Source organism: Megalobrama amblycephala, linkage group LG6, assembly GCF_018812025.1.
Source record: "Megalobrama amblycephala isolate DHTTF-2021 linkage group LG6, ASM1881202v1, whole genome shotgun sequence".
In the NCBI taxonomy this organism is placed as follows: domain Eukaryota; kingdom Metazoa; phylum Chordata; class Actinopteri; order Cypriniformes; family Xenocyprididae; genus Megalobrama; species Megalobrama amblycephala.
The window spans coordinates 25,072,534-25,095,491 of NC_063049.1; the positions used below are offsets into that span (position 1 = coordinate 25,072,534).

Sequence of the window (22,958 nt, forward strand, 5' to 3'; positions counted from 1 at the left end):
TCAAACCTCTAAATATTCTTTCAGAACATGCAGTCTGAAATCAAAGAGTGCTGAATGTTTTTTTTTTATTTATTTTTTTATGGAAATATGATGTAATCGCTGTTGTCAGATGTATCTAGATCTATGAGTTTGCACAGAAGAAGAAAGTATCCCAGGGGAAACCAATGACCTTGATGCTTGCAATGTGGCATTTCTAGCTGTCGCCGAGTCTACCCTTGCTCATATGTTTGAGGACTGTACAGAATTCCCTGCAGAGTTGTTGTGCTGCTGTAAAGCAAATAGCTTCGCCTTTATGTATTAAATCATAATGTGGATTGGATTAAACTTTCATTCCTATTCTGTAACCAAACAGCATTTGCTGTAATTGTTTTTGTTAAATTTACAGTAACAAATCTTACAGGCAATGCCTCTTTCCATATAAATTAAAGGGTTAGTTCACCCAAAAATGAAAATTCTGTCATTTATTACTCACCCTCATGTTGTTCCACACCCGTAAGACCTTCGTTCATCTTCGGAACACAAATTAAGATATTTTTGATAAAATCCGATGGCTCAGTGAGGCCTGCATCGCCAGCAATAACACCTTTTTCAATGCCCATAAAGCTACTAAAAACATATTTAAAACAGTTCATGTGACTACAGTGGTTTAACTTTAATATTATAAAAAGAGTAGAATACTTTTTGTGTGCCAAAAATAACAAAATAGCGACTTAATTCAACAATATCTGGTGATGGCTGATTTCAAAACACTGCTTCATGAAGCTTCAAAGCTTTACGAATCATTTGTTTCGAATCAGTGGTTCAGAGCACCAAAATCACATGATTTCAGTAAACAACGTTATGTCATAAGTGTTTTGAAACTTCAATACTTGACGTGACTCTGGCAGTTTTATACGCACCTCATTTTTTGGGTGAACTAACCCTTTTATCCTTTGAATAATTCATAACGTGAATAATTTTAACCACAGCTATGATAATATTACCATAAAAATATATGTATTGCTTTTTTAAAGGTGCAGTGTGTACGTTTTAGCGCCAGAATTGCTATATTGCAATTCTCACCCATAGACTGTAAAAAAATATGGACATAGTGTCCGTGACGTCACCCATAGAGTTCTGAACAGCAGTTTTGACGCGAAAATGAGGCCGCTGCCATCTTAGCTGCGCGTCACCGCACGTCACTCCCGGATAACTGAAAATGGGCAAAGAGGCGGGACGTAGTTGGAGCCCATGCGACTTGTTGCTGAAACCACGCCCGCCCTAGCTATCTATCTTAGATACTACCTAAAATATTAATAAAGATAACAATATCATTAGAAAGTACTAAATGTTAACTGTCAATCTACGGTGTTTTTATTTATTTTATAAGATACAGATGCTCCAACACCAGTAGGCTAATTAATTTTTGTGGGGTGTGCAAATAACACAAATCAAATGGGATTTCATACCTTTATAATGAAATAGAGATCGCGAGATGAATCCAATCCGTGGCACTTGGGTAAAATATGTATGTACCAGATGTATATCTCTCAAATTTTCTCTCAAACTAATGAGCACGTGTCCAAAGTATAATTTTTCAAAATAGTGCAGCAGTTTTAGTTATATCCAAGCAGTGCTGTCGGAGCTATATATCCTCCTGGTATTGTCATTGTAGTAAATCTCAGGAACAAAACTTTTAGCCAATGCCACGATGATCCAACAACGTGTGTTCCGCATGCGAGCACATGTACACAGACACACATCAGTCTTGAGTATGCAGCAAGCCATATATTGTATAAAATAATCCAGAAAAAAGCACAAATATAGCAGAGATGCCAAATTCAGCGGCTTAAATGAGCTGCTGAGGTAACATGACGGCTCACAGACAGCAGCGGTATACCTGTCACTCAAGTGACCACGCCCTTAATTATGCAGAATTTTAAGGCTTAATATAATTTAAACGGATGAGTTATAAAAAAATTCACCCCCCTCAGAGTTGTCATGAAGGGCAAAATTCGCAGTATAGACCAAAACCACAATTTGAACCAGACTGTAAACATGTTTTTTTCTGCTGTAAACTTGGCTAATTTAACATGATGGTCAATCAGATTCTGCTCACTTCTGCAGCCTATCCCTAGCGGCCAGTCGATGAATTGCAGTTTCAGTCACTTCCGTATTGGCTTCATGAGAAACTGGGGGAGGTTGCCGCTTGTTCTCACCTCTAGAATGTCATCATCTGAGACAGCAGAGAGTAGCCAGTAAAGCAAACGTGCTCTGTAGAGCAGTTTGTCCATTTAGGGCTACTGTAGAAACATGCCTGCGCAAAATGGCGACTTAACATGTAAGGGGACCCATGGTGTTTGATAGAAAAAAATCTCTCATTCTGAGGTAATAAAAACATAACAGATCATTATGTAAGGTCTTTATACATCACTGAAAACATAGTTATGTATATTATATTGCATTTCTGTCAATAGATCCTCTTAAAATGTACACATTGCACCTTTAAATATATATATTTTGTTATTTCATACTACAAACTATATATATTTCTTACAGTATTTTTTTTATTTTTTTTTTTACTATTTTGGAATCAATTTACACGTCTTTTAAAATATTATATAATTCTTCCTGTATATGGCAAGGTAAGCTATTCACTATTTTACTATTCTATTCTATTACTATCTCTTTTTTTGTAATGGGCAGATTTTTAGTTGCAATGTTATTGGTGCTATAGTGAGACTTAAAACAGCGTTAACTCTAATCGATAAGTCCATTCACCTCATGTACGCAGCCCATATGCTGCAGTCTATCTGAAAATGATTCTAGAATCTAGGTCCCCAAAAAACCTTGGGAATTCAGCATTTTGACTGACTTCCAGGACATTCTATTTTTGGTCCATAGAGGTGGTTTCACAGCCAAGACCCTTCATTGAGGACAGCCTACTTTACAAAGTTTGCATATTACATATATTTTTAAATGTGATCATAAGTAGAGTTTGGTTTAGGTTACATTCTTCTAAATTCAATTAAATTAATCTATGAGAACCTCAAATTTGATAGTAGACTGTTAGCATACTTACAAGTCCATGGACAATTAAAATACATCGGCAGATGTATATGAAAGATTTTTATAGAGTATAGAATTGTTCTGAGAGGAAACGTCCTGCTCAAGTGAGGCGAGAAAATCCAGGGGTGGCTAAAACCTGCTGAGATCAAGGTTAAAGACAAGACTGGAGGTAATAGTCATGTATATAAAACCTTACTTGAATTTGCCTTAAATTTATGGCTGTAATGAATCTCATTTTAATGCAGAGAGACTTAAAAATGATTTGTTAACCCAAACTGTTGGAAGTTGTTGCTGTTTTTATTGTTATTCATAATAAAACATTTAAAATTCCTGATCATTGGGAGCTTGTATAAATTATTAATCTGTCTGGTATAGGTCACATGGCTAAACTCTTTAGTTATTCATTTATTTCTTTGCTTCCCTGCTGTGTTTATTGACCATAGGCCCCCCCAAAAAGCTCAAGAGCAGTGGCTGACTGTTAGCTTGACTGTTGATTTGATGATCAAATGTTGACATATAAGATTTTAGAGATTATTAAATTGTGGAATATGGAAACAAGGCACATAATCATCGATCGCAAAAAAGCGAGTGGGTTCTTCGTACAATTATACAGCCATTCAAATAAAAGGTATATTAAAAGGTAAGTATCAAAATTTATTACAAGGGTAGGATAACAGCTACGCTTTTAATAACAGGCATTTATTCTGTTTATTCTGATCTATCACTCTGACAGCCGATCCATAAATCAGAGAAAGACAAAATTAAATGTTTTTTCATTAAATCTGTACATATCAGTAGTGATCTAAAGGATTACTTCATGTAAAGCAACATGTTAAAGTATGCATATACATTTTACTAAAGCAATTTATTTGTGGGTGCATATATTTCATATTATTAACAATATTCATTCACTTTCATTTTTTAAAGATAGATTTATCTCTTCATATGCTACTTGCTGGATAAAGTTGAAACGGAGAGAAAAGTGTTGATTGCTCTTGTTTTCTTTTGATGTCTATGGACTCCTTCGTGGGTTCATTTGATTAAAGAGGTGAATGTATTTTGTCAGATTAGTTTATTCTTTACTCAGAATAATATGTTTCAGTGAGTAGAAAAGCAGGCATGTTGTAGATGAGCGCTCTCAACTACAGGGGGCGATGTGTGCCAGAGTTTTATACTCAAGAGAGAGCCATGATTAATTAACAGCACCACCGTCAGTTCATTTTCATGTAATTACTTGAAAAGCCCTGATTGTTCTTGGTTTCCTTATTATTTCAGTAGCTGGAGTGATATCATGGGAAATATGAATCAATAACATAATTAGCAATGCAAAACAAGCTTCTAGTGCCCTGGGTCCTTGCTTGTCCCAGTGACATTGTGATGGAGTTGGTGTTTTATAGCTTCTCCACAGTCATGGGGATGTAATTACACAAAGCAGAGGTATTGATACTCCTGCTAAAGAAAAGTCTGGTTCAATACTGTCGTGTCAAGCTCTCATTTTATGTTTCATCATTTACATTTGTCACAAACTGGTAGTTAGAGAGATTTAGGGACATTTGTAGGAATAATGTCCACACACTTAAGTTACAGCTCCATACTATATACATATATATATAATATATACAGTCAAACCAAAATTTATTCAGACACCTTAAACATTTCATTCATTAATATAGTTTATTCACTATAGTTTAAAAAAATGGTAATAAAATATGACAATATCTCAGAGTTAAACTGTGTCAGAAAAAAATAATCTTAATTATGTCAGATAACACTTAAGCAAAACATGGTCAGGCCAAAGTGTCTAAATAATTTTTGGTTCCAAATTTATATCAATTTTACTGGTAGTCCACTGTATGAAGAAATTTTGGGTATAATGTGTCACAGTTTACTTTATTTTTGCTATCTTCACTTACATAAATTAACTATAGTGTCCTGCACCCACTAGTAAAAATATATCACAAATATCTGAATAATTTTTGGTTTGACTGTGTGCGTGTGTGTGTGTGTGTGTGTGTGTGTGTGTGTGTGTGTGTGTGTGTGTATGTATGTATATATATATATATATATATATATATATATATATATATATATATATATGAACAGCGCAATGTTTCGAGCGTTCAAGTCTTAATCAGGCACCAGGTATTGTAGTAGGAACACAAATAATGCTTCTCAGTGCAGATTTTTAACTCGACTTGTTATACATCGGGGGTAAAATGGTTTGCGGTTCAGTTCCATAAGCTGTCAGCATGCACTAGAACATGAATAATTAATATTTGCAATTGTTTGGCCATCTGACTCTTTGATTTTGGTGTCATATTAGTATTGTGTTGTGATGTCAGGATGTGTTTGTTTTTATGTTAAAGCCCAAATATCAACATTTTGGTAGGAAGTGGCAAAAAAATCCAATCTCATGGGTCATTTTTTATGCTCTCATATATATAAGTGTCTATAACTTCAAAACGAAATGAGGTATTTTCACCAAAATTAACACACATATATATGGGCACACTCTGAGGACACCAAAAAACAGTTTCAAGTTTCAAGTTTAATTCATTTCTAAAGCACATTTAAAAACAACAGTAGTTGACCAAAGTGCTGTACATATAAAAAAGGGACATAAAACAAACAACAACAATAAAAAGGGCAATATACAAAACATTACGAATTAGGAAACAAACAAAAAACCCCACAGCTCTTAGACTGTATTAAACGCCAAAGAATAAAAATATGTTTTAAGACTAGTTTTAAAAGCAGTTAAATTAGGGGCCATCCTCACAGACAAAGGTAGTGAGTTCCAGAGTTTAGGGGCAGCTACTGCAAAGGCACGATCACCCCTGTGCTTTAGTCGTACTCTAGGAGCTGTCAGCAGCATATGATCAGCAGACCTCAGAGACCTTGATGGGATGTGCAATTGTATAAGGTCAGAAAGGTAAGTTGGTGCTAGGCCATTTAAAGATTTATAAGCAAGCATTAAAACCTTAAAATCAATCCTAAAACGAACCGGAAGCCAATGTAGCGAGGACAATATGGGCGAAATATGTTCCCGTTTACGTGTCCGTGTTAAAAGTCGAGCTGCTGCATTTTGCACTAACTGCAAGCGTGAGAGAGAGGCCTGGCTGACACCAACATAGAGAGCATTACAATAGTCTAAGCAACAGTTTGGACCAAATATAATGATTTCATTCTTGCTCTCATTAAAGTGTAAAAAATTTAAGGCCATCCAATCCTTAATGTCTTTGAGACAGTCAAAAAGATGTTTTAAAGGACTGGCATTTTTCGGCTTTAGTGGCACATAAATTTGTGTGTCATCTGCATAACAGTGAAACGAAATGTCATATTTCCTGAGAATTGACCCTAATGGGAGCATATACAAGGAGAACAGCATTGGGCCAAGAATAGAGCCTTGAGGGACTCCAAATGGAAGGGGTGCTGATGAGGAAACATGGCCATCAAGGTGGACAGAAAAAGACCTGTCTGATAGGTATGACCTGAACCACTTCAGAGCAAAACCATTAATACCAACAAAATGTTCCAAGCAGGAAAGTAAGATATTATGATCAATGGTGTCAAAAGCAGATGTGAGATCTAAAAGCATAAGAATTGCCGAGTCTCCTGAGTCAGTAACCAATAAAAGGTCAAAAACAAACAAAAAAACAGTGGTGGAGATCGCGCAATAGGTGGCGCTATAACTGTCAAAAAAACTTTAAAAACCATGTTTTTCCTTACTAAATTGCCTGTATTGGCTGTGAATGGTCTTTTCCATCTATGATCCAAGTGCTTACATGCTATAATAAAATATAAATATAATACCTTTTTACGCATGTGCTTAAAGGCCTTAAACCCCAATGATTGCTGCTCGCAGCTATATTTAATATTTGCGATTGTTTGGCCATTTGATTTTGGTGTCATATTAGTATTGTGTTGTGATGCCTGGATATGTTTGTTTTTCTACTTAAAATGATTAGTAATTTGATGTTTACCCTTGTGTTTCATTTACCATTTGGAGGTCTGTGTTTGGCATTTTAAGGTATTTTATGAATGTTTTTGTCTCAAATGTTGTCATTAGTTTAACACTGCAAGCACTTTCTCACTGATGAAACAGAATATTAAAGCTGCAGTCCGTAACTTTTTTTGGTTAAAAATGATCCAAAATCAATTTTTGAGCAAGTACATAACCAGCCAGTGTTCAAAACTATCTCATTATCTTAGCTCGATTCACAACGGTAAGCTTGTAATAATGTTTTATAATAAGAGCGACATGGTGGATTTCCGCGGGAAATTTGAGCATGCAGCAGGTCCTCTGTGTGTCATTACGTCACGTCCGTAAACAGAAAGAAGGAGTCCAGGCTAGTCGGTTTTATCACGCGAGGATGCTGCTGGTAGCTGATCATTTATAGCCTTTTCTCACAGCAGCTGAAATAATGAACTTATCATTTTGATGGCGAATTGTAATCCAGAAAGCTCTAAATGACAGTCATCAGTGACAACTGGAGATTCACCCATAGTCAAAAGCAAAAGGCTTTGGACTGTGGAGTGGCTACATAAACTGAAATCTACAGGTAACGCTAATGCACACTAAATACACAGTCATGCTTATGTTGTTAACATTAACAATTTGAGAACAATATAACAGTAATAATAATTTGCACGGTTTGGCATGATCCGAGCTAAGCGATCGTTAGATTTAATCATCACTGGCAGCGCAATTTATAATGCTTTTTTCCTCAGTTGGTCAAAACAAAAGTGGCAGACATGTTACTTACTTGTTCAGATGATATTTTTCCGTGAAAATTCTTATATTGGTCATACTTTCAAGATGCAGAATCTGTGATTCTGAAGTACAGTATCCACACCGGTGCGGTGACTGACAGCAAGCATTAGATTCATCGGTGCTGACGAGCTGTGCCGAGGCACAACGCACGTACAGATAACTATTTTGCATATGACTGCAATTGCAGGTTTCAAACAAGAGATGGCGACAAAGAGGAAAAATTGCGGACTGCAGCTTTAATTATAATAATAAAATAATAAATGTTTAAAAAAGCCATTTATGCAAACTGTTGCCTTAGTTTAATTTAGCAAACACATAAGTTTTACAGTGTATGTGTGTCTGAAACTGTAATACATGAATTGTTTGTGAAAATTTGTGGAGTCTATATATGAACATGGGTGAAAGAAGGAGATGAAAAGGGAAAGAGGTGAGATGCAGTTCCATGATGGACAAAAATAGAAACAGCGAGAAAAAATTGCAGGAAATCCAGTGGTCAAGGAGTGGAATGCTGTCAGCACCCTGCAGACCCCTTCTCCTCCTCCTCCTCCTCCTCCTCTAACAGTCAACAGAAGAGAGCACTTGTCTTTTCTTACTGGAGCTCCCCTCAGCCAATCAGAAGACGGTTTTGCTGCTTTGTCATCAGCCTCTGATTGAGAAAGGCTCTGTTTGCTTGCTCTGTTTGTGGAAGCTTGATAAAATGCCAGGTCTCTGCAGCCTCTGGGGTGAGCCCCAGTTCTCTACGATGTGATCGATTACGCTTCATCCTTATTAATACAATACGCTGGCTTCAGAAGCGAGAGGGTGACTGCTGTTTCCTTGACATTCCTGCTTCGGTGGTCTTTCTGTGGGGAAGGGGATTGTAAGAGAGCCCTGTTAGACACACATTCGCTGGAGCTTCCTTATCCCACGTTTGCATTTGATCATTAAGGTGATCCTTTGGGAATATCAGACCTCCATGTACGACAATTTGTACCTTCATGGATTCGAAGACTCGGAGGCGGTGAGTAAGGGTCTATATGTGCATCTTCATGGTCTTTTCAATGAATGCATGCTCATACAAACGCTCAGGGGATGGCTAGAGGAATTCAGCTGGTAGATGGTGCTACTGGTCCCAGTGAGTGTTTTGGGGGAGGGGATCCGTATGTGTGTGTGTGCATGTGTATGGGTTTTGTTTCAGTATCACCTCCACTCTTTCTCCAAGCCACGCTCTGTTCCGTGGATGCATCGGTGGAGTCAGTGTTAGTGGAGAGCATCAGTCAGCTGTGGTGTTTAGCCTGTTATTCCGTATCATTGAGCTGTCTCTAATAATGCCACACTGCTTACTGGTTTACTTCCTCTTAGCTTGCATGCATTGTTGTTTTTGTTGGATTTTCAGTGTGGTCTTAGCTACTCTAAAAACGAAATGCTTTCTCAAAGTGACACTTTGTTTCTGCTTGTATTGGGGGGCACATTTAATTAGTGTCATCAAGTCAGACATAAACAAGTCCTATGGATGTAACAGTAATATTCAGCATTGATGTCTATGCTGGTTATAGCCACGTCCAGGCCAGTCTCCTTAATCAACTGGTCACAAGTTTCAACACTTTACTAAAGATACTCCTGTTGCTCTTTGAGATGCAGCTGTTTTCTTTTATTTATTTACATATACCACTAATTATTCCCATTACACTCAGTGTTACCATAGGCAAAAATGAATCTATGATTTTATATATTTTTTGGCTGAATAGTGTTTTATAACTTTGCCTCATTGATGCATTTTTTTTTAAAAATGTATCCTTAAAAGAATAGTTGACACAATTCTTTTGTCATTTATTTATCCTCATGTCGGTCCAAACCAATATGACTGACTTTCTTCTTTGGAACACAAAAGAAGAAATTTGGAAGAACACTGAGAACAAAGATATACATTGTCTCATATTACAATTTAAAGGAGAGTTAAAGGGTTAGTTAACCAAAAAACGAAAATTCTGTCATTAATTACTCACCTTCATGTCATTCCACGCCAGTAAGACCTTCGTTCATCTTTGGAACACAAATTAAGACATTTTTGATGAAATCTGAGAGGTTATGACTCGTCCATAGACAGCAATTTAACAACCACTTTCAAGGTCCAGAAAGGTACTAAAGACATCTTTAAAGTCGAAGTGACTGCAGTGGTTCAACCTTAATGTTATGAAGTGATGAGAATACTTTTTGTGTGCAAAAACAAAACAAAAATAACGACTTAATTCAACAATATCTTCTCTTTTGTGTCATCCTCCTACGCTGTTTACATTCAGCGCTTCCAGGTTCTACGTCTGAACGCCCGCTCAGTATTGGCAAAGGCTGTTCACGTGAGCAGCACAACGCTTTCATGTGACGCTGACGCAGGTGCCGGCCAATAATGAGTCGGCGTTCTGACGTAGAACCTGGAAGCGCTGAATGTAAACAGTGTAGGAGGATGACACAAAAGAGAAGATATTCTTGAATAAATTTGTTCATTTTGTTTTGTTTTTGCACACAAAAAGTATTCTTGTTGCTGCAGTCACGTCGACTTTTTTAACACTGTCTGTAGGATCTTTCTGGACCTTGAAAGTGTTGGTTAAACTGCTGTCTATATGGACAAGTCATATGCCTCTCGGATTTCATCAAAAATAACTTCATTTGTGTTCTGAAGATGAACGAAGGTTTTACGGGTGTTAAACGACATGAAGGTGAGCAATTAATGACAAAATTGTTATTTTTCGGTGAACTAACCAATTAATGTCATGTAATTTTAAAAAAAGATAAAACATTAAATTATGATTTAAAAAAAAATTATGAATATGTTTTATTATATATAACATTCCATTTTACCATATGCATTTTTTGGAGCTTTCCTTTTTCTGTGGCCATTAGAAGAAGATCTTCATGATTTACCTCCACTAACCTAACTGATGAAGCGCTCTAACGTTGTTAAAAGACAAGTTTGCTGATGCTCTGTTTATTAGGCAGTAGATAGGGATCCAATCAGGAGGCTCCAATTAAGTTTGTCTCCTTTCCATAAGTAATAAAATATTTAGAAGTCAAAAATCCTCAGAAAAGGTTAAAAGGCCATCTATCTATCTATCTATCTATCTATCTATCTATCTATCTATCTATCTATCTATCTATCTATCTATCTATCTATCTATCTATCTATCTATCTATCTATCTATCTATCTATCTATCTATCTATCCATCTATCTATCTGCATGGATGGATGGATGGATGGATCCATCTTTTCTATCAATTGTTCTCCATCCAATCTATCTATCTATCTATCTATCTATCTATCTGCATGGATGGATGGATGGATGGATGGATCCAACTTTTCTATCAATTGTTCTCCATCCATCTATCTATCTATCTATCTATCTATCTATCTATCTATCTATCTATCTATCTATCTATCCATCCATCCATCCATCCATCCATCCATCCATCCATCCATCCATCCATCCATCCATCCATCCATCCATCCATCCATCCATCTATCTATCTATCTATCTATCTATCCTATCCATCCATCCATCCATCCATCCATCCTCTTCCAGCGTATCTGTCCATCCATCCATCCATCCATCCATCCATCCATCCATCCATCCATCCATCCATCCATCCTCTTCCAGCGTATCTGTTCTCCACTTTGAAATGCCGAGAGGCTGTTTAATTTGAGAGGAGGACAATTCAATACCCCGCAGCAAGTATTTTCTCTGGAATTATATGGTGCAGAAATATCATGGAAATTGTGTAATTAGAATGAAATAATGACAAAGTAGCTCAGATCTGGTGGCCTCTGATGATCTTAATATAGCCTTGTGGTCTAATTGTGTCTGCCTCTCTTTTCTCTTCTTCCTTTACAGCTTATGAATATTAAAGGTAATGGAGGGTTCAAGCGGGTACTATTCATTGCTTGTAATTGTTTCATGTATCCTGTTTTTTATTTTTATAACAGTGATAGTGTTCCACTATTGTTAGCCTAACTAGATATATATATCTGCACTGTTATATTTGGAATTGGTTTCTGATAAAATCAAATGCATAAGTTTTAATCTACCAGATCAAACATGATCTCATATTAAAGTTAAAGTTTGGTGATTGTTCTATTGAACCAATTCTTTTCACTGTATTGTTAACTAAATCGGACTGAATCGGCAAGAGCAGTTTTGAATTAACACTGTTAAAAGTATAGTTCACCCAAAAATGACAATTCTGTTATCATTTACTAACCCTCATGTTCTTCCAATCCTGTATGACTTTTCTTTTGTTCTATGGAAAAAAGTTATAATTAAAAACCACACTGGACCCCATTGACTTTCACTGTATGCATTTTTTTTTTTTTTCTTATATCTTCTTTCATGTTCCACAGAAGAAAGAGATGCATACATGATTGGAATTACATGAGTAAATGATGACTGAGTTTTCATTTTTGAGTGAACTTTTCCTTTAATAATCAGTGAACAAGTCTCAAAATGAAACAAAAATCAAGAGTACTATGATTCTAGAACTAGTAATATCTGGTTCTGCAAGTGTTCACAACCAGTACACAAACTGGACTGAACAATGAACGGATGAGTTCAGTGTGCAGTGACTCAATTCCACTTTTGGGTTGCAACCCACCAGTTGAGAGCCACTGATTTAAAGATCAGTTTAGTCAGATATACGAGAAGTACCTTTCAAGGCTTACAATGTGACACAAAGCTTTCATCATCTCTTTTTATGGTTAAGTATTTGCTTTCATCAGATGTGGCCCTAAATGGTAGTGATCTCATGCTGTGTTGTGGAGAGATTTATCTGTAATTATCCACTGCGCTTGCCTGCATTGGTCCTCAGCCCTCATGATTCATCTTCATATCTGCTCACTGGAGGATGCTTTTTCACTGACCAATTAATCTGCTTTTGTTTTTAAAGAAATGCAGTGCAAGGATCAAACATCATAGTGGGCTTTGAGGGCCCCAAATGCTCTCAGACCCACTGGCATCACAGACAAATGTTCATGGCGTGCAATCTCTGAAGATAAGCAGAACGTGTGGCTTGACAAACCCAAGCCCACACACTTGACGTGGTTAGATAATGGTGTACGTACTGAGGCAGAGTACATGAATGCTGCATGTGGTTCAGCCATCGTTTGTGTGTGTGGGTTTGCTTATCTGTACTGTGGTTTGGGGACAAAATTGTCCCCAGACTTTAGCTCAAATCATCCTTAAAAAAAGAAACTCTTAAGTAAATCCTTGAAAAGGATTCTTAAATACAGTAAATAAAACTCTAATATTTAAATATATACTAATTCTAATATACAAATATATACACAACGTTTAAAAACAAATTTATATTGTATATGTGTGTGTGTACACATAGACAATCTAAATATTTTTTTTTAAATTGTGGTTATATTTAGAAGGAAAGGTGCTATTATGTTTAAAGGGCTCATCTTCATATCATAAAGAATTTTGATCCTTGATGTTTTGTTATAATAAAAAGTACAAAGTAAACATTAATTTGCAGAACTCGAAACCCTCTCCACAGTCTTATGGGACTATCTGTTGAAACCAAGATGCAAAAATGGAGGGGGGAAAATATTTTCTTAGGGGCAAATTAGAAAAACAATCCCTTTAAATAATTGGGGAAGTATTACAGGTGCCCTCGAATGAAAAATTTAATTTATCTTGGCATAGTTAAATAACAAGAGTTCAGTACATGAAAATGACATACAGTGAGTCTCAAACCCCATTGTTTCCTCCTTTTTATATAAATCTCATTTGTTTAAAAGACCTCCAAAGAACAGGCGAATCTCAACATAACACCGACTGTTACGTAACAGTCGGGGTGTACGCCCCAATATTTGCATATGCCAGCCCACGTTTCCAACATTATAAAAGGCATTAGACAAGGGCAGCCAGTATTAACGTCTGGATGTGCACAGCCGAATCATCAGACTAGGTAAGCAAGCAAGAACAATAGCGAAAAATGGCAGATGGAGCGATAATAACTGACATGATCCATGTGATATTTGTAAATTGTCTTTCTAAATGTTTCATTAGCATGTTTATAATGTACTGTTAAATGTGGTTAAAGTTACCATCGGTTATTACTGTATTCACGGAGACAAGAGACTTGCAGTCTGTATAATTCATAAACACAACTTCATTCTTTATAAATCTCTCCAACAGTGTAGCATTAGCCGTTAGCCACGGAGCACAGCCTCAAACTCATTCAAAATAAGAAGTAAACAATATAACAGTATACAATACTCACATAATCCGACGCATGCATGCCACATGCATGACGAAAACTTTGTAAAGATCCATTTTGAGGGTTATATTAGCTGTGTAAACTTTGTTAAGGCACAGTTCAAGGCAAGCACGAGCTTTGTGGGCGTGGACCACGGGATTTAAAGGGGCCGCAGCATAAAATCGGCGTGTTTATAATGATGCCCCAAAATAGGCAGTTAAAAAAATTTATAAAAAAAAAAATCTATGGGGTATTTTGATCTGAAACTTCACAGACACATTCAGGGGACACCTTAGACTTATATTACATCTTTTAAAAACATAATCTAGGGCACCTTTAATATTTGAATATATTATATGCAATACTTTAGAATATTTTTTCTTTTTACTTGCAGACCACTCATGGCTCCTTCAGCTGTTGGAAGCACAGGTTAATAGATTTTGCTGTGTGGTAATAAATAAATATCAGCTGGATCATTTATAAAACTTGATGCTAGGTAGGTTTTGATAGCTGAGGCACAGACATAATTTCCATGGGCATTCATGCTAGACCGTGTGCTTGAGTTAGAAATTCGAATGCGTCTCTGAACTCATATGAAGATGTTTTCATCTGTCCCTCAAGCATGTGTATTCAAAATTGCTTCTTTTAAAGAGACTGATTAGTTTCATTCTGATGTACCAAGTTGGAGATCAGTATACATTTTCAGCATTATTAGCATATATTTATTGTTATGGGATGTATAATTGTAGAATTTGTATTTGGGATGTTTTTTTCTAAGACTGTTGCAGTGGACTGGAAAAGAGATTGAGCTACAGCAGAGGAGCCCAATCCTGTTCCTGCAGATCCTTTCTGCAAAGTTCAGCTCCAACCCTGATTAAACACAACTGAACCAGCTAATTAAGATCTTCAGGAGCAGACAGGTGTGTTGGATCAGAGCTGAATCTGAACTGCAGGTAGGTAGATCTCCAGGAACAGGATTGTGCACCTTTGGCTGTGTCCAAAAACATAGGCAGCTGACTTTTTGCCTCGCTGTCTTATCAGGCAATGACTTTGTAGGCAGCGTTTGCAAATCTGATTTCGGACAGACTTCTGAGGCAGCATAACGGTTTAAAAGAGCTAAGGCAAAATAAAAAGAGCTTTGATGGAAACTAAGTGAATATTTAATAACTACAATTGTAATTTCTCACTTGAAAGTGTTTCAGAAGTGGAAAATGTTGGTCAAAAATGTACATTTATGCAAAAACTGACCACAACCGCAAGATTCTAACCCCATCTTTATTTTTTGGTTCAACTGTCACAGAATGGAAAGCACAGGCAGTGAAGTACACATCTATGCTGCCTTTAAAAATTGATCAGATGAAGGTATCTCAGGAGACAGGTAGTGAAACTAACATTGGATTCGGACGTGCTTTGATGCCTTCCTACCTTGGAATGCATCCTCCGAAGGCACCATTCAAGCTTTAGGAAGCAGGCTTTACCTGTCTGTCTTTTGGAGCAAGTTTGCAATGCCAAGGCAAACTGTAGTCTGATTATTGTATTGTATACAAATGCTTAATGAAGAAGATCTTTAGTCCATCTTCCCAAAATTCAGACTACCGTTTTAATCAGACTAAAGCTTGTACATGATATTTTAAGAAGATTAATTCTTATTTTTAAAATATATATTAAAATGTGTGTTTAGGACTAAATTTTTACTTATAAAGTGCATGGAAATGTACTGAATATTTTAGATTAAATAACTTAGCAGCACACAATTAAAGTAAAATTTACTTGATAGTCCAAGTTGTTTAAGGAAAGCCCTCTTATGGGATTGGATTGAACTGAACAGGTCAGTGGACTGAATAATGCCTTCAGGATTTAGAAATCCTCTTAAGCATCGTCAAGCATCTTTAAAACTCACTTTTTTTGAGCTTGAAGGTAGGGTAGGCAATTTCAGAGAGCCTAGCAATAGCAAGCTAGCTTTAACATAAGATTCCACCCCTCCTTTCAGAGCGCTCTCTAAAGCCACGCCTCTTTCAAAACACATGAACACGCACAGCCAAAGCAGAGTCTACAAAGCATCATGAGAGAGGGTGTTAAATTACCTCATGTCTAAAAGCACATAACATTACAATAATTATGAACGTAAAGCGCTGACTTGTACCACCTGACTGCTGCAGACTCATTTCGGTGTTGATAGAAACACATAGAAACACATAAATGAGTCTGAGGACGTGAACCGGTCCAACTAGACTTAATTATGGTAATTACGGCATACCATGAATGCAACATAAGCTTGTTTTTTTGGTTAAAAGTCCAGCGTCACTAGGAAGCCCAAACACAGAAGACTTGAATGCACGCGACATGGCCTCGCCCACTTTGTTGCGTGTTCCCGGGGGCAGGGTTTATGTTAATTGCAGGGATTATGATGTCACCATCCCGGGAAGAAGCTCGTTGTAGTCCAAACCGGTTGTAATTGTAGGCATTAAACTGCCATAACTATAATATAATATCTCCGTTTGCATTGAACTTTCAGCGTTGTAACTTTGCAGATACTGTTTATGCTCAAGCAGCAACATTACACACTAACTAAAGTTAAAAAAGTGAAATCGCAATGAACCACCCACACAAAATATTTCAATACTTTAAAAACTGATAATTATAATAAAAGGAATCTATAGGGTATAACCATTCTTTGCTTGAAGATGTTTGAAATATTTGACCTTAGCTTTAAGTGTGCTACTGGCAGCCTGTGAAAGAGGAGCTGTGCTATCATCTGCTGAGGAAATGCTTACATCCTGCACCCTGCCATCTCTCTCCATCCAACCATCAGTATCGCTGATTCGGCAGCACAGACCAAGCAAACCAGCTGGCAACGGGGTGTAATGTGTTCCAAAGTGAAGTGATTGTCTGACTGCGGATTCTGTAAATGCTTGCATGTTGGTTTGGCTTGATCTTCATCTGCTAGCCAGCTCTGTCTGATCCTGCACGCTCACCCAATCTCAAGGACAGCTGACTAATACTTTTATTTAAAGGGTTAGTTCACCCAAAAATGAAAATTCAGTCATTAATTACTCACCCTCGTGCCGTTTTACACCCGTAAGACCTTCGTTGATCTTCGGAACACAAATTAAGATATTTTTGTTGAAATCCTATGGCTCAGTGAGGCCTCCATTGCCAGCAATGACATTTCCTCTCTCAAGATACATAAAGGTACTAAAAACATATTTAAATCGGTTCATGTGAGTACAGTGGTTCAATATTAATATTATAAAGCGACGAGAATATTTTTGGAGCGCCACAAAAAAACCCAAAATAACGACTTATTTAGTGATGGCCGATTTCAAAACACTGCTTCAGAAAGCTTCGGAGCGTTATGAATCAGCGTATCGAATCATGATCCGGATCGCGTGTCAAACCGCCAAACTGCTGAAATCACGCGACTTTGGTGCTCCGAACAGATGATTCGACACACTGATTCATTATACTTCGAATTTTCCTGAAGCAGTGTTTTGAAATCGGCCATCACTATATAAGTGAGTAATAAATTACAGAATTTTCATTTTTGGGTGAACTAACCCTTTAAACACTGTACTTTTTGTTATTTTAGCTGCATGTTCGATTAGATGTTTTCTATTATTTTCATTTATCATTGTTTTGTTTTTTTTGGTTGGGGGGGGGGGGGCTTAACCCTAATATTCGACTAATCGTTAGTCGAGTAGAAGAGGCTTAGTCAACCAAAAATTTTGTGCGGAGTGTATAAGCTAAAATATAGTGCGCTTACTGCAAGACATGGAGGCGCCAGTGCGATCACTTGCATTTTATCCTTATAACAGCAGAAACAACTTAAAATGCTCTTTCATTTTTGGTCATACAGATCATCATTCGAAACTAAAAAAGGGTCTACTTTTGTTTGTGTAAACTCAAAATATCGAGAAAACATAGTGCCTATGTAAACTAAAGAAAACCAACAGGATGTGCTTTCTGCCATCTGTGAACTTGAACGCGTCAAAAAAACAAACCAAAACTCTGTGTATACTTGCCTCATAGACATGAGAAATATATCTATAGAAAGCTTGAAATGTCAAGCAATTGTCAACCATATTTAAGTGGAAAACAAATGCTCTTAGATTATGAAATCCATATGAAATAGGCGCATATATGTCACTGTCAGCATTGTCGACTTAATCTCTGCAGCCGAAAGCATAAATTAATAATTAGTTTATACCATCTACTTGCTGTTTTATTTGTTACACATTTATAATCATTACTTTTGCCGGAGCACTGTGACAAGTTTATGCGTGTGCTTGTGCCGATCAGGCTATGTATTATACATTATTATGATTTATATGGCTTATTAATACATGTGCAATTAGTTGACTAATTGCTTAAACTTGGACTTGGACTAAAAAAAATGTGTTTTTATAAGTCATTGGGCATCAGCTAAGTTTAAAGATTCAGACTGTTTGTGTTGCAGTATTAAACTGCACAGTTTGATGGTCCAGTGGTTCTAATGCGTACTGGAGAATGAGAAGATGGTACGAGGTGCAGTAAGGATGAATCACAGGGGCTTTGATGTCATCAGGAGCAAATGCAGCGCCTGTCACTTGACTCGCTTCAGTGCACACTACCTTATGTAACACTGGTCACATGACTTTTCTGGCCATGGAGGTCCATGATCTAGTGTGTTGGCCAATAGTGAGGGCAATGTGCAGCCAGGGTTATGAGCTTCAAAATTTCAGTGTGTCAGTGATATATGTGACCAAACATAGAGATCTATGGATACTGATGGATATGTTGGTCCACCAGCTAGACCAAAACCAGTTCTGATTTGGTTAAAGCTGGTCTTTTCAGCAGGGTTTCCAGTCATCATACAGTTGCTTCCTTAGTTGCTAAGCTACTTAAAACAAAAGAATGAAATCTTTCACACCTTTCGTCTGCTTCCATCATCCCCCGCAGCTGTAGAGACGTCTGTCATGGCACAAAAGTGAGTAACCATGAACCTGAGATCACAGAGTTAGATTCAATGGATGTATCCATTTACCTTTGAGGGATACCATGAATAGAATCAGTTTTTTCTCTGATGAGGCATTTCTGCTGGAATGTGTGTGATTGCGTGCGTATCTCTAGTCTTTCTTTTTCCTTCAGCCCTTTATCTTTGTTTGGGTCACTTGTTTAAGGTTCTTTGCAACAGATTAATTGTCTGTGTTTTAGTTTTAAGTACCACCAAGCATCTTTAACTATCATCTTTAATATATTTTAAATATTTATAATTTAACACACACCCATATATATATATATACACATATATATGATTTGCCATAAAGTTATTATTATTGTCAGACTTTATGTAAAGGTGCCCTAGATTCAAAAATTGAATTTACCTCAGCATAGTTAAATAACAAGAGTTCAGTACATGGAAAAGACATACAGTGAGTCTCAAACTCCATGGTTTCCTCCTTCTTATTCTTATCTGTTTAAAAGACCTCCGAAGAACAGGCGAATCTCAACATAATGGTCCAGACTGTTACGTAACAGTCGGGATCATTAATATGTACGCCCCCAATATTTGCATATGCCAGCCCATGTTCCCAACATTATGAAAGGCATTAGACAAGGGCAGCCAGTATTAACGTCTGGATGTGCACAGCTGAATCAACAGACTAGGTAAGCAAGCAAGAACAATAGCGAAAAATGGCAGATGGAGCAATAATAACTGACATGATCCATGATATCATGATATTTTTAGTGATATTTGTGAATTGTCTTTCTAAATGTTTCGTTAGCATGTTGCTAATGTACTGTTAAATGTGGTTAAAGATACCATCGTTTACTACTGTATTCACGGAGTCAAGAGAGCCGTCGCTATTTTCATTTTTAAACACTTGCAGTCTGTATAATGCATAAACACAGCTTCATTCTTTATAAATCTCTCCAACAGTGTAGCATTAGCCGTTAGCCACGGATCACAGCCTCAAATTCATTCAGAATCAATGTAAACATCAAAATAAACACTGTACTTACACGATTAGACATGTTGCATGACGAACACTTTGTAAAGATCCATTTTGAGGGTTATATTAGCTGTGTGAACTTTTTTTTTATGTTGTTTAAGGCAAGCGCGAGCTCTTGGGGCGTGGAGCACGAGATTTAAAGGGCCACACACCCTGAATCGGCTCATTTCTAATTATGCCCCAAAATAGGCTGTTAAAAAAATGAATTAAAAAAAATCTATGGGGTATTTTGAGCTGAAACTTCACAGACACATTCAGGGGACACCTTAGACTTATATTACATCTTTTAAAAAAAAGTTCTAGGGCACCTTTAATATATTTATAAGTGAAATTTCAGGGTTTTTCCTGCATTGAAAATATTTTGCCGGCTGCCAAAATGGATCTTTGTCCCGCCAAAGATTTATTTGATTATTTAATGTGACGATACCCGCTGTTCTGCAGTACTGGTACCCACGGAGCGCGTGAATGCAATGGCCAATCAGATGTGTTTAAGTTTGTCATAATCCGTTCAACACCACTCAAAATGCACGCTCACAAATCATTTAATTTATAACCAACAAATTATGAACACAATGTCAATAAGAGATTCATTGCACAGCTTCATTGATTATAACAGGAGTTTTCACAAGATCTTTGTGTACCTCACGTGTAATTGACTGCAATCTTTGCTCGCTTTCTGTATATAATATATATTTTTCATGCTGCTAACCACACATTGCACAGTTTCTGGATTTACATTTGTATTTAAATGCATGATTGGATCTGATAGACAGGGATAACCATGGCAATGGATGGAACAAAACAGTTTGATACTGTATGTTAAATGATCTGTGCATTAAAGGTGCCCTAGATTCAAAATTTGAATTTACCTCGGCATAGTTGAATAACAAGAGTTCAGTACATGGAAAAGACATACATTGAGTTTCAAACTCCATTGCTTTCTCTTTCTTATGTAAATCTCATTTGTTTAAAAGACTTCCGGAAAACACGCGGATCTCAACATAACACCGACTGTTACGTAACAGTCGGGGTGTACGCCCCAATATTTGCATATGCCAGCCCATGTTCCCAACATTATGAAAGGCATTAGACAAGGGCAGCCAGTAACGTCTGGATGTGAACAGGTGAATCAACAGACTAGGTAAGCAAGAACAACAGCGAAAATGGCAGATGGAGCAATAATAACTGACATGATCCATGATAGCATGATATTTTTAGTGATATTTGTAAATTGTCTTTCTAAATGTTTCGTTAGCATGTTGCTAATGTACTGTTAAATGAGGTTAAAGTTACCATCGTTTCTTACTGAATTCATGGAGACAAGAGCTGTTGCTATTTTCATTTTTAAACACTTGCAGTCTGTATAATTCATAAACACAACTTCATTCTTTATAAATCTCTCCAACAGTGTAGCATTAGCCGTTAGCCACGGAGGAAAGCCTCAAATTCACTCAGAATAAAACTTTAACATCCAAATAAATACTTTACTCACATAATTCGAAGCATGCATACAGCATGCATGACAAACATCTTGTAAAGATCCATTTGAGGGTTATATTAGCTGTGTGAACTTTGTAAATGTGCTGTAATATAATCGAGAGCTGGTGTGGCAGGGAGCATGCGAATTAAAGGGGCGGCGCGCTGAAAAAATCAGTGCATAGTTAATGATGCCCCAAAATAGGCAGTTAAAAAAATGTATTTAAAAAAATCTATGGGGTATTTTGAGCTGAAACTTCACAGACACATTCAGGGGACACCTTAGACTTATATTACATCTTGTGAAAAAGCATTCTTGGGCACCTTTAAGTCTTGGAGTGTAGGCTAAATGCAAAATAATAGACTTGCCATTTTTTCTATGTAATGTGTAATGTTACTTTGTTCTTTTCAAATCGGTCACCCTGTGACTTTTTATATTTAAATGTAGATATATTTAAATATAAAATAGTTCTAAGCACATTTGTTTTATGATCTGTCCTAACAGTGATATTTTATTTCACAAATAAATACGATAAGTTATTTTTACAAACTGCTTCTTTGCATTTATTCACATGGGTAGGGTACTTTATACTCTGTGCGCGTGGATGACCGTGTTCATCCACCACCACTGAAAACCCACCTAGGAAAAACCCTGAATGTAATTTTGACAAGTTTTGAAGACCAAGTCCATATTTTTTCCTCTTTTACTGAGCCTTGACTGTCTCACATCACAGTTGCTCTTGACTGTAGATCTTTGTCAGATTAGTGTTGGTGTACTTGTTAGTCTATCATCTTTATTTTTTGCTCTTAATTAGGTTTGATGCAATACAATCTCTCTGCAGGTTGGTATTCATTACAAGCGAAGGACAGTGTGTATTTTACAGCTCTTATGATGTTAACAGTATCAGACTTCTTCAGCCAAGAGGACGACACAGCAACCCACACCAAGGAAAGAATAGATAGACATGGGCATCATCTGTCAAACTGCATCAGGAGATACACTGATGTTATCGATCTTGACAGCTGTAAGAACTTTTATGTAATATGTTGTAAGATAATATGGCACATTAAGTAATACCACCTTCATTATTATTGTCCTTTTTAAAGGATGTAATGTTTTGAATGTAGCATAAAATACATTGGAAACAACAATATGGATGCATGTATTGTATACAACGGATATAATAATATGTAATGAAATAAACTTCAATGTTTTTCAACGACTTGTCAAGGTATTCAGAGTAAAATCAGATATATTACCTAGATTTCTGTTTTCAACAAGCATGAAATGAGATTAGGGATTTTAATGGTGGTGGTGACAGAGTTAATCGCTTATTTTTAGGGGATCTGAGATCTGGAAACTTAGAATTTGTCCTTAACTCATTGAATCTATATGCATTGTAAGTGCATTAATGTACAGTTTTTACAGATTATTT

At 36.7% G+C, this 22,958-nt stretch overlaps 1 protein-coding gene across 2 annotated transcripts in view; it reads left to right on the forward strand.

Moving 5' to 3' along the window:
• Positions 1 to 22,958, forward strand: part of cacnb4a (calcium channel, voltage-dependent, beta 4a subunit) — a 45,230-nt gene that overhangs the window by 2,816 nt on the left and 19,456 nt on the right. The window contains exon 1 of one of the 2 annotated variants that reach the window (XM_048193549.1): positions 8,459 to 8,822. The exons of the other annotated variant lie outside the window; for it this stretch is intronic. Within the exon in view, the coding sequence (XP_048049506.1) occupies positions 8,778 to 8,822 (45 nt within the window). The 5' untranslated portion in view covers positions 8,459 to 8,777. Of the gene's footprint in view, positions 1 to 8,458; positions 8,823 to 22,958 lie in introns of those variants that run through there. 2 annotated transcript variants of the gene reach the window in all.